The sequence below is a fragment of the Eretmochelys imbricata genome, chromosome 5 (genome assembly GCF_965152235.1).
Source record: "Eretmochelys imbricata isolate rEreImb1 chromosome 5, rEreImb1.hap1, whole genome shotgun sequence".
In the NCBI taxonomy this organism is placed as follows: Eukaryota; Metazoa; Chordata; order Testudines; family Cheloniidae; genus Eretmochelys; species Eretmochelys imbricata.
Window position 1 is genome coordinate 134,634,431 of NC_135576.1, and position 12,807 is coordinate 134,647,237.

Below are 12,807 nucleotides of genomic sequence, written 5' to 3' on the forward strand. Positions count from 1 at the left end.
CTCGATCCAACACCCTAGCCATAAAAGTATGGGCTGATTTATTCATGGGGGTGCTTGTTCTGAGCCAAGACAGTTATGAACTGGTAACCACAGTAAAACCCCTTGGTGGGTAGTGAAGGACTACTCCTACCAGAGACCTTGTTGGAGTTGTGGTGACTTTTACTGTTTTAGTAGGTTTTCCCTGTAATACTTTCACCTTCGGAATAAGTGTGCTTGCTTAGGAAGAACTGTGTGGTACTTTATAATTGTGGGCAATCACACCGTTACAGCCTATGAGGAGAAAGAAAAGTAGGCCTGCTTAGTCAGTATGACTTGCTGGAAAATTCAGTGTAGACAGGGAGCTGTGCAGCCTGGAAATACCCCGCTCAGGAAGGAGTGAGAGACAGAGCTCCACCCAAAAGAGTGACAGCTGGGGAGCCAGAACCCTGATAGTGGGTGCCCTTAGAGAGCGAACAGAGGTGCAGCTGCCCTGAAACACGATAAGTCTTCCAGGAGTGAGCTTGCACCCCTCCAGATGGCAACTCCCCAGAGGTGTCAGATTGAGAACCACTGTTCTAGAGGGTCACAGTGGGAGCATCTCAAAACCAGAGTGTTAGATACACAAATAGAGACATTGCACTTGTTCATATCTGAGGCTACCATATAGAATGCACTGCACATACTAAATGCCTTATACAAGTCTAAAGGACAGTAGTTATTGAACATGCATACTCATCTCCTTTTCTAGAGGATATCATTTGAAAAATTTCCCAAACTAGCAAGACAAGTGGATCTTTACAGACCATTAGCTTGTATAATTATATATTTAGCAGCCTTGTGTAACAAGATCAAAGGGCATGAAACCCACAATCCCGAGTCTAAAATCAATTCCTTTCTCAAGACAGGCACAATACTATAATCCAAAAAAGTGTATTAAAAAGTGTCTTCGTAGGCCAACTTTAAGACTGGAGAGTATGAAATTATAGCAAGAAATCCGTTTCCAGTGCATGGGGAAATTAACAATAGGAACTGAGCATCAGACTCTCTTCCACCTCACACTCCTCAAATTTAAAGGGTACAATGCGTACATTTGATTTAGCCTAATCTTTCTGTACTTCCTAACAGTTTCTATGTCCTAAAATTCATACCTTGATCTTCCCATCTTGTGCTCCAGTTGCTAACATTTCTGTGTCTCTACTGAAACACATGCACAGAACTGCATCATCCATCATCATAAAGTTATCTTGTGCTTGGTATTTCAGATCCTAAATGAAACAGCAAGAACATCTGTCAGCCACAGCAATGGAGGATAAAAGAGAACTAAAACTAAACAGCAATAGCTAATTGCCATCGATTCATGGAAGAATTCAACTCACAACAGTAAGTGGCATATTATGTTCATGAACATTGAACCAGCCACATTCCATCTGGCACCTGCAATTTGAACAACAAACCTGTGCCACATATGTGGGGAATGGAGAATACTGTGTTGTCACATAATAGCTAAAATACAGTTATGGAGGGAAAGAATCCCCAATGAATCAGTCCAACAGATGTTTTACTTCTAAATTCAAAACTATGATTGAATCAGTCAAAATAATACCTATACCCAAATTTGTTGAACCAGTAGTAATAACAAGTCAACCAAGCTTTGGTCCTGAGGCTGCTTCCTAGCTTTACAGTACCCATTGCTAAATTAAATATATATCTAAATTCTTCATCACCGCAAAATACAAAGCATTTAGTTCATATACAAAAAAATTAAATACAGCAAATAATCACATAAAACAAACATTAAAACCAATCAGATGATGGGATCAAACTAACATGTGGGTACCACCCAGCTGTAGCATTTAGTTTTAAAATATTGTTATGTACAGAAGTGTTAATAAGTATCAGGGGGTAGCCGTGTTAGTCTGTAGCCACAAAAACAATGAGCAGTCTGGTGGCACCTTAAAGACTAACAGATTTATCTGGACATAAGCTTTCGTGGGTCAAAAACCCACTTCTTCAGATGCAAGTGTTAATAGGTATCTCATTGCTTATAATTTGTTATAAAATACAGCATATATTAAAGATTGGCAAAAAAAGACAAAAAACCCATGCATTGCAATGTGCACTCTAGCCCATCATGTAAAATAAGTGACACCCTTGAAAATACTGTATTTCCAAGAATGTCGGAGGGAGGAATATTGAGGACCAAACACAAACTTAGGCCCTACACTGAATAAAGCACCTCAAAATGAAACAGGCAAAATTACTGACAAGACTTTTTAATGATTTACAAGTGTGGTGCTAAACTTTTTGCTCAAAATCCCCTGGTAATCCAAGTTCGAAAAAGATAAGAATATTCTGATAGTAGGGCATGTTGCTCTCCATAGCTATCCTACTCAAATAACAAAAATAAAGGTTATGTTAATGAATAATTTAGGATGATACATGTTGTAAACTATGATATCCAAAGATGAAAAATAGCTAAATGGCAAAAAAAAGGGCTATACTGTATTAATAATAAATTATTAACATTAAACTATGAAAAGTGAATGAGTTTGGATAGGCCAGGGTAATACTTATACTAAGGCTTTCACCTAGTCTTTACTTGACAAGAGTGTTGTCTTCCAATTTCTCTCTTATGTAGATTTACTTAAATGAGGCTTACAGCTGACAAGACAAAGGTGATGTTCTGTTTATGGAATGTATCACATTGGAGGACGTACATAAGAGAAAGTTAATCGGTACAATATACAAAACGTAATGCTGAAAAGTCCCTATTTTGGGAAAAACAGGGGTAAGGTGACATGAAGACACGAAAAAAAGGGGACAGCAAACATTAGATAAATTGAAGCCTGCGCATGTGTATTGTATAGGTTATATAAACATTATCTTAATGTTGATTGGATGAAAGCTAATGAATATGTATTATGGGAAGGTACCAAAAGCCAAATGAACAAGGGCCCAAGTCCAGAAACTCAGAAGGGAAGAAAAGCTTCCTGGTACCCCAGAACTTGATAACTTGGACCCCTATCTGTTCCATCTTATCTGTTTTATTATGTCATATGTATATGACCAGAAACTAAGCGACAATAATTCTTTTTTAAAATTCATAAATAAAAGCAAGAATTGGGTGGACTCATGCCTCAGTTTCCCACCTTACATGCTCAGCTCTGTTCAATCAATGGCACCAGCCTACAGGACTGATCATTCTGGCAACTGGTTAGTCTCCTTACCAGCTCAACCCCAAGTATTTCTCCAGATGAGTCTGCTAACTACAAGAAACCATGTAATGGTTTTGCAATACACCTCTACCCCGATAGGACACGGTCCTTGGGAGACAAAAAAAATCTCACTGCGTTATATCAAACTTGCTTTGCCTCCCCCCCCCGCCTTGACAGCCCCCTCCAGAGACCCCCGTCCCTAATCACCCCTCGCCCCCTGACAGGCTCTCACCAGCAGCAGCAGGAAACGGAGGAACGCAGCCCCAGCCCGCTCCACTCCACCACATCCCAGTCACGGCGCTCTGCTTCCTGCCGCCGGTGAGCACAGGGAAGTTGGGGAAAGGATGTCCCCCAGTGTGCTCTACTTTCCTTGCCCTGGCCCCAGGTGTGTCTCTTGGGGGTGGAGTTGGGGAAAGGTCCCGCACTGACCTGCAGCAGGAAGCGGAGCGCCGCGGCTGGGAGCTGGCAGAGTGGAACGGGCTGGGGCCGGGCTGCTCCGCTTCCGCTGCTGCCAGTGAGTGAGGGGGGAATCCCTTCCCCCAAGCCCTCTCCCCTGAGCGACATGACTGGGGCCGGGGCGAAGGAAACAGAGCGGGCTTCTCCCGGCCCCCCACTAATCCCCTAGGCCACTCTGGGACTGCAGGGTCCCCAAAAGTGCCCCCACCTCCCCACAGCTCCTGCCTCCCAGACCTGGGGGGGGGGGGGGAAGCCCCTGACAGCCCTCGAGACCCTCTGCCCTTTATCCAACTCCTCAGCCCCGGCACAGCACAGCACCCTTAACACGCTGCTCAGAGCAGCGTGTCGGAGCTTTACCGCGTTGTATGCAAACCTGCGTTATATCAGTTCGCGTTATATCGGGGTAGAGGTGTAATTATTTCTATATGTCTATTAAAGGTACGTTATATGGCCCCCTTTACCACAGTATCTGAGCACTTCACAATTTAATATTCTCATCCTCAAATACCTCTGTGAATTACGGCAGTGCTTTTATTCTCATTTTGCAGATGGGGAACTAAGGCACAGAGAGATTAAGTGACTTGTCCAAGGTCACACAGGGTGTCTATGGCAGAGCACAGAACTGATCCTGTATCTGGTACCTCCCAGGCCAGCACCCGGGACTAGCCTTCCCCTCCAAACTCATTTTAGTTAGATTCAGCTGGATTTGAAACCTGGTTTCAGAGTTGAAAAATGCACTCTCTAACCACCAATCAATCCACTTCCCAGTCAAATGAATCCAGAACTACTTTACCTTCCTGATCTTTCCAGTAGTGAAATTCCACACTTCAATGAATCCATCCACAGAGCCTGTTACCAAATACTGACCATCTGGAGAAAACCTAGCACATTCCACATGTGACTTCTGGCCAAACTGTTTTCAAATGAAATAAAAATAGGATTTTAATATGAGATCAGTTTCATTTTAAATCAAGTTAACTCTTTGGTGCCAGTACATGATATATTCCAGGGCTTAAGGTTAATTTATTTTAACTTAGTGGTGGAGAACATCTGCCAGCTCTACTGGGCTACCTACTTTTAAATAAAAAAACAAACCAAACAAACCAACTCCTTTTTGATCAAGAATTATTTGTGCAGCTGCTTTACTTCTATGCCAGCCAGTCTCTGCTTTCAAAAGTAGTCAGGTTAGTTTTCATTAATTTTTGCGATCGTGATGTCAATTGACACCTTTACAATGTCTATTTAGCAAACATAATTAATACAGCTGAAAAAAATCAAAAGAAATAAAAATTGTTTTGTTTGAAATGCTATTTGCTACATGAAAAAAATTCAGAGAGAAAAAGCCACTTTTCACTTCCCCTCCAACCCCCATACTAGAAAACAGGGGGTAGGGAAGTACAAAATCAAGAAAGTTTTTCCTCCTCCACTGAAGTGTAACAACATTTTTCATTTCAAAATTTGTCTTAATGCAAAATATGAACCAAAATTATTTTTTTCCACAACAATAACCATGATTGGAAATGCAGTTTTTGTCAAAAAAGTTTGATGAAAATTTTGATTCACCCTAGCAATTACAAAGAAGTGAATTTAGTGCTGGTGGAAATAGACCAACACAAGCAAGCAGCAGAGCCAGTTTCCAGGTAACCTAACGAGTGCAGCTTGCCTATACTAGGCTGCCTGATTTCCTACCAACCAGGTGGTGTAGCCAAAGCCAGCAGAATGGCTCTTAAGCACAGCAGCAGTTCACCAGCTGCTCCAAGCATTTGCCCAGGGCTGCAATAGCTCCTGCACCTGCTTATTCCTAATCCTGCTCCTGCCTCACTCCAGGTAACCAGGCTCTGATCCTCAGCTCAAGATTCCTGACTTCTGACCCTTGGCTCTGACCCTCGGTTGCAATTTCTGGGTATCGATTCCTGCTCCAACCACTAGACCTGACTGCTCATGTCCAGGTCATTGACACAGAAACCCCTGTAAACCATATTTTCTATTTATTATCAGAACAGGCAGCTTGCAGAGAAAACTGGCAGAGCTACTGAGCATGAACTGGAACTACTGGGCTTATGGAGTTCACCTATAAACCCTGGAAACTCCACAACAGAACAGCTGTCTGCTGTAAGTCAAGCTTTGCAGGAGCACAGAAATTTCAGAGCAGAATCTGTTTCTATATTGAAAACTATATGAAAAGCTTTTTGTTGTTGTGGCTGAAAGCACAAAATACAAAAAATATTAGTTATAATAACAACTTAGTGCTACACTTAGAATCAAAGTTCCCATGACTAATGGAAGTTACTAACATGCATGCACAAAACCAAATTTTTAAAAATCCGTTTTTTCCTGTAGATAATGAGAGCCTTAATCAACCAGAACACAACAGCATTTAAAATTCACAACTCAAAACCACCTGAAATGTAATTAGCATTCCTCCACCCTTAACCGGAGTTTTCATTCAAACCTTCCAAAGATGTACTTCTGGGCCAAGACCAGGCATGGAAAAATTTAATTAAAAAGGCTAAATTTTCAAAAAGCTATGAGCACATGAAGATCGGGAGTTAAAATGAAAGTCTTGGCTTAAGGTAACTACAGCAAGTACTACCAAGCATTATACAGAAAAAAGTTAGTAGAATTCTACCTTAATATGTCTGCTCAGCTGCGTGGGGAACTTTTCTTCTTCTACATCTTTCACGGCTGCTTTACCTCTGAACAAATCAATTGTCATCCCTGGAGGAAGCAGTCCCTGGTGCTGTTGCCATTTCAGTGCCTTATGAGAAGCCAAAATGATTATATTTAGAGATCCTTTTCATGAAGTAAGCTCAGTCAGTGTAATCCTCTCAGGAGGGGCTGTGTTACACCAAATTCCTTAGCATAGCAAGCATTTCCTAGAAACCTTCAATAAACTTTGCACTTCTAACTTTTGAACTGAGTGGCCACTCTAAGATTTTTCAGATCAGTTACTCAAAGCAATGCTGTTGCCAGAACTCTGGAAACCAATGCAAAGGTTTGAGCATATCTTTGTTATTTCCAAGTGTTCCTAGCAAGAGAAAAGAGCTGCAGGCCCTCCCTAATTGTTTTCCTTTCAGTAATTTAATTACAAAGGATGAGATAAATATGAAGTTGTACACAGTTAGTAGTTAGTTCTGAAAGAGCTGGCAGAGATCTATTTACATATAAAAGTAAAGGAGCTTTGATAGTCCTTTTATGAACAGATAGAAAAATAAAATTTACTTTATTTTGACATACACAGCCACTACAGTAGAATAATAATTTTCTCAACACAGGACATAATACTTATTTCAAATCAATATACATGAGAACATAAAAATACCCACATGGGTCTGATTAATGGTCCCCAGTATCCTGTCTTCCAATAGTGGCGAATGCCAGGTGCTTCAAAGGGAATGAACAGAACAGGCAATCATTGAGGGTGATCCATCCCCTGTAATCCACTCCCAGCTTCTGGCAAACAAAGGCTAGGGACACTCAGAGCAGGGTGTTGCATCCATGACCACCCTGGCTCGTCGCCATTGGTGGACCAATCCTCCATGAACTTATCTAGTTCTTTTTTGAACCCTGTTATAGTTTTGGGTTTCACAACATCCTCTGGCAAGGAGTTTCACAGGTTGACTGTGTATTGTGTGAAGTAGTACTAGAACTCCTCACTTAACGTTGTAGTTATGTTCCTGAAAAATGCTACTTTAAGCAAAATGAAGTTAAGCGAATCCAATTTCCCCTTTAAGAATTAACTCCAGGGAAATTTTTCTCTCCAGACAAAAGACTACACACACACACACTAACTATAAGTTTTAAACAAACAATTTAAAGCAATGATGCTTGTGAAGTTTGGTTGAGGCTGTGAAGTCAGAGGGTGGGATATTTCCCAGGGAATGCCTTACTGCTAAATGATGAACTAGCACTCGGCTGAGCCCTCAAGGGTTAACACATTGTTGCTAATGTAGCCTCATGCTCTACAAGGCAGCAGGAATGGAGGGAGGAAACAGCATGGCAGTGGCTGTAAACATTCTTTGTGGAAACTGAACATGATGATGAAACCCTGCTATGCCACTGAAGCGCACCACTGCCTCCACTTTCCAAAGTGCCAGGGTGTGTGAGAGAGTGAGACAGACACACACACCATGTGTGAGAGAAAGAGACGTGCATTGCCCCTTTAAGTGCGCTGACTCCACTGCGTACACTGCCTTTTTAAGTAGATCAGCAAGTTGAGACAGCAGCTGCTGCCAGCAAGCTCCCTCTGTCCTGACCCCTGTCCTGTCCCGCCCTGCTCTATGGAGATGGGGTACAGGAGCGGGGGAAGGGGGACACTGACATCAGCACCCCTCTTCCCTCCTACCCCCTGCACAGCAAGCAGGAGGCTCCTGGGAGCAGCACACAGCAGTGGGAGGAAGGATATCTGAAGTGCCCAGGGACAGCCTGCTGGGCAGCTACCACACAGGGAACTTAGGGGAGCTGATGGGGGGGACTGCCGATCCACCCTGGTTCCAAGCGCCCACCAGCTAGCTCCAAAAGGCTGCTCTTTCTTCACGCACTGAACAAAGCGGGCAGCTGCCAAACAGTATAAGGGAGCACTGGCACAACTTTAAATGAGCACATTCTCTAACTGATCAGCAACATAACAATGAAAAAATGTTAACCAGGACGACGTTGAGTGAAGAGTTACTGTACTTCCTTTTGTTTGTTTTAAACCTGCTGCCTATTAATTTCATTGGGTGACCCCTAGTTCTTGTGTTATGTGAAGAAGTAAACAACATTTCCTTATTCGCTTTCTCCACAACAGTTAAGATTTTATAGGCTTCTATCATATCCCCTTAATTGTCTCTTTTCCAAGCTGAAAAGTCCCAGTCTTATTAATCTCTCTTCTTACAGAAACTGTTCCATACCCCTCATCACTTTTTTGCCCTTCTCTGTACCTTTTCCATTTCCAATATACCTTTTTTGAGATGGGGTGACCAGATCTGCACACAGTATTCAAGATGTGGGCGTACTATGGATTTATATAGAGCCATTGTGATATTTTCTGTCTTATTATCTATCCCTTTCCTAATGATGCCTAACATTCTGTTAGCTTTATTGACTGCTGCTGCACATTGAGTGGGTATTTTCAGAGACCTATTTACAATGACTCCAAGATCTCTTTCTTTACTTTACTTTCTTTAATTTACTTTAAATAAAGTTTAAGCAATGAAAAAAGTTAAAGTAGAACTTTATTAGTTCACACTCACCAGGAAGTCCACTGCAAGTGACTGAGTTTTGAAAGGAGTAATCAATTTAAAAAGCAGGGACAAAATCTCATGAAATATAACTTATTTAAATAGTTTATTTTAGCTTTCTTTATTATCATCTATTAATACCCATAACCTATTCTATAAAAAAACAAAACTAACAACAAAAAAAACCCCATAAACCACAAACAGCAATTTTAGGAACATGACCTCTTACTATAGCTATTAAATCCTTGATGCCAGGAAGGAAGAGACTTATTTGCATGTGCTATTTATAAAGTGTGAGATTAATGTGGTTCTATTGTGGCAAAGCTTAGGACCAGGCCACCCAAATTTCAGTCTCATACATTAAAAGTCTAGAAACAAATTGGTATAGTTAGTAAATATATTTTCTTCAAAAATTACCTGCCCCAACAATGCCATAAGACGCGATGGAGGTACTACACTGACTTCTCCAGCTAAAGCTTGTGCAATAGCAGCTCTCCGTTTCTCTTTGCTGCTGCCATCTGGGTATGCCTAGGAAGAAGATACATGTGTAATTATCATTTCCTGCAAGAATTTTGTCACAGATCTCTGTCACTTTGATTAAAAATAAGATACAACTACAAGTGTTTGAGGGACCAAGGAGCAAAGTGAATCAAAAAGAAGACAAAAGCATTTTGTGTGTCCAAAAAAAATTCTAGATGCGAAACACACCTGAATAAAGGGATTAAATTTAGATTTAAACAAACCCAGTCTAAATCTAATATATAAAAGACAATACCTGGCAATTTTATAATTTTTTTTAATGTACAAAGCATTTTCAGATCTACAGGAGTGGACAATTATTGTTTCCAACATTTTAGAGATGGGAAAATGAGACACAGACGACTTAGGTGACTTGCCCAAGATCACACCTGAAGTCTGTGGCAGAAATGAAAACTGGAATATGATTGTCTGAGTCTCAGTCCAGTGTTTTAACCACTTGTGAATCTTAAAAAGGATGTATTCATGAAGTGCTTAATAAAAATCACAAAAAACATTAAAAACTGCAGTATCGTAACAAAATAAAAATGACATACTGAAAGTACAAACACAGAATTTGAGAGATGGGGATGACTTACACAGAAAAACCAAGAAGGGAAAAAAATACTAAACAGAGTAAGCTTTTCATTAATAAGTGTGCCGTGCAAAAAAGAGTTACGCTAATTACAAATTCTCCAAGTCATATAACTACAACTCTTTTTTAAAAATTCCACAAATACAACTTACCTCACGAGGGTCAAAGTAGGACCTGGCCAGGAGATTCTCAAGGTGAATGTATCTCTCTGGCTGAGTCTGTTTTAACATGATCATAGGGTCAGTTTGCCTCAGGAGGGATCTAGCAGCACCCAGCTCACGGAGTTCTATTAATTCAAGAACAACCTAGAGTAACATAGAAACATGACAGGTTTCAGAGTAGCAGCCGTGTTAGTCTGTATCCACAAAAAGAAAAGGAGGACTTGTGGCACCTTAGAGACTAACCAATTTATTTGAGCATAAGCTTTCGTGAGCTATAGCTCACTTCATCGGATGCATGTTAGCATCCACAAGATAAAATACAACTCTTACGTTAACAGTTAAACAATGGGATAGTATTTACAAATGCAAAGTGTGAATATGATCTAAAGAATAAACTCTTCACACACTATTTATCCTTGCTTTGAAGAAATTTGTGGTTAAAAATGGAGATATGATTTTATACATAGATGCAAGAAATATTTTCCACCTCAACCTTCAAGGATCATTTGTTCACTATTGATGCTGAAGGTATGTATTTGACATGCATCCAAAGCTGAATTTCCTATCTATAAAGTAATTCTACAAACCGAAGTTTTTAAGATTTGAGCAGTGCATCACAGGGGGAAGAAAGATCTTGACAATTAGATGTGCAATTTGTTTCTTCCCCACAACGCTAGTTTTTCCCTTAGTGGCACTCATCCAATGGTGCAGAGCACGCATTCTGACCCAGGAAACCCAAAACCAACTCATGATTTTCCCTTGTGACATTCTGATAGCTTTGATTTTGTGGTTAATGGCAGCAGATTGGTGTTCATAAATGCACAGTGGGGTGCGTGGCTGGTACTGTATTGCTGACACGTCCACCTGTTCATATAGGTCGATCAGGGTCTTGTCCGGCAGCTTGAGAGACTGTATGGCCTGCAACACTGTGTCCCAGTGCCCACTGTTGATATCAGCCACGAAGCTCTCAATGCTGTCCACGGTGTTGAGGGACACAGTGGTCTCCTCCTGGAGGGTGGCCAGTGCACGGTGAAGGCTGTTCTCCTTCAGGTACTGCATAATGAGCCGGATCACGCTGCGAGGGGGACGGAGGCACAGAGACACTCAAGGGTCAGGATCAAGCCTCCCTCAAGGAGCAGCCCCAGGGTCACCCCCAACCCGATACCTTCCAGGAACGGGACCAGAACCACACCCCCTACCGGGAAAGGGGCTGAGCTCACCCCCCCAACCCGGGAACCCCCGGGAACGGGGCCGGGGCCACCCCTCCCCCCAACCCAGGAACGAACGGGGCCGGGGCCACCCCTCCCCCCAACCCAGGAACGAACGGGGCCGGGGCCACCCCTCCCCCCAACCCAGGAACGAACGGGGCCGGGGCCACCCCTCCCCCCAACCCAGGAACGAACGGGGCCGGGGCCACCCCCCACCTCAGGAACCCCCGGGAACGGGGCCGGGGCCACCCCCACCTTGGGAACCTCCGGGAACGGGGCCGTGGCCACCCCCCAACCCGGGAACCCACGGGAACGAGGCCGAGGCCGGGGCCACCCCAGGAACGAACGGGGCCGGGGCCACCCCCCACTTCAGGAATCCCCGGGAACGGGGCCGGGGCCACCCCCCACCTTGGGAACCTCCGGGAACGGGGCCGGGGCCACCCCCCAACCCGGGAACCCACGGGAACGAGGCCGGGGCCGGGGCCACCCCAGGAACGAACGAGGCCGGGGCCGGGGCCACCCCCCACCTTGGGAACCTCCGGGAACGGGGCCGTGGCCACCCCCGAACCCGGGAACCCACGGGAACGAGGCCGGGGCCGGGGCCGGGACCACCCCCCACCTCAGGAATCCCCGGGAACGGGGCCGGGGCCACCCCAATGCCCCCGGGCTCACGCCCCTCCCCGCGCTCACTCCGAGGACTCGATTTCTATCGACATCTTGGACCGCCCACGATCCCCTCAGCTCCCACCAGACAGAACAACAAGCGCCACTTCCGGCCACGCGCATACCCACTTCCGTGGGTGGGCCAGGAGCGACTCACTCACTGCTCAGCACGCATGCGCAAAACAAAGGCTGGGGGCAGAGCGGCGGAGCGCGCTCCCCCGCGCTCTGTGAGCAGCGCGCATGCGCAAAAGACAGACGCAGTCAGCACCGTGAAATGTGTGCCCGGCCGGAGGTCTCCTCATTGTGCATGCGCAGAGTGAGGGAGTCACCCAATCACGGCCGGCGACGGGAAATTCAACCCCTCCCCCACCCAAACCCGCCACCCGCAACTGTTAAACGAGGAAAAGGTGACCAACGGACTCCCTCACGTGACCGGCGGAGCGCGCCGTGAGCCGCCAGGCGAAGGGGCGTGGCAAGCGAGGGGCGGGGCTTCGCCGCCAGCTCCATTGCGCTCCGCCGGGGCGGGCCCCTCCCTGCCGCGGGCGCTGGCGGTGACTCCCGGGCCCAGCGGCAGCGAGCAGGCCCGGGGCCTGGCTAGGCCGGCCGAGGGAGAGCGCCCGGAGGGGAACCCGCCCGCGGAGGCCGCCGCAGAGGAGAGACCAGGGCGCCCGGGCCGGGGCCCCGCAAGCCTTGCGCCTCTGGCGGCGGGGGGCGAGCGGGGGAGCCGCGGAGCCCGGGCGCTCGCGGGCCTCGCCAGCGGGGACGCCTCCGCCGTTAGGGCGCCCGGGGCTG

At 45.2% G+C, this 12,807-nt stretch overlaps 1 protein-coding gene across 2 annotated transcripts in view; it reads right to left on the reverse strand.

The window, feature by feature from the left end:
• Positions 1–12,162, reverse strand: part of SMU1 (SMU1 DNA replication regulator and spliceosomal factor) — a 29,108-nt gene extending 16,946 nt beyond the window's left edge. The window contains exons 1-7 of one of the 2 annotated variants that reach the window (XM_077817959.1): positions 12,043–12,162; positions 11,009–11,219; positions 10,136–10,288; positions 9,290–9,400; positions 6,280–6,408; positions 4,444–4,563; positions 1,128–1,244 (exon numbers count right to left, since the gene is read on the reverse strand). In XM_077817959.1, the coding sequence (XP_077674085.1) occupies positions 1,128–1,244; positions 4,444–4,563; positions 6,280–6,408; positions 9,290–9,400; positions 10,136–10,288; positions 11,009–11,219; positions 12,043–12,068 (867 nt within the window). In that variant the 5' untranslated portion in view covers positions 12,069–12,162. Of the gene's footprint in view, positions 1–1,127; positions 1,245–4,443; positions 4,564–6,279; positions 6,409–9,289; positions 9,401–10,135; positions 10,289–11,008; positions 11,220–11,971 lie in introns of both variants that reach the window. The other variant, XM_077817957.1, reaches the window with a different exon arrangement.
• Between the last annotated feature and the right edge of the window lie 645 nt (positions 12,163–12,807).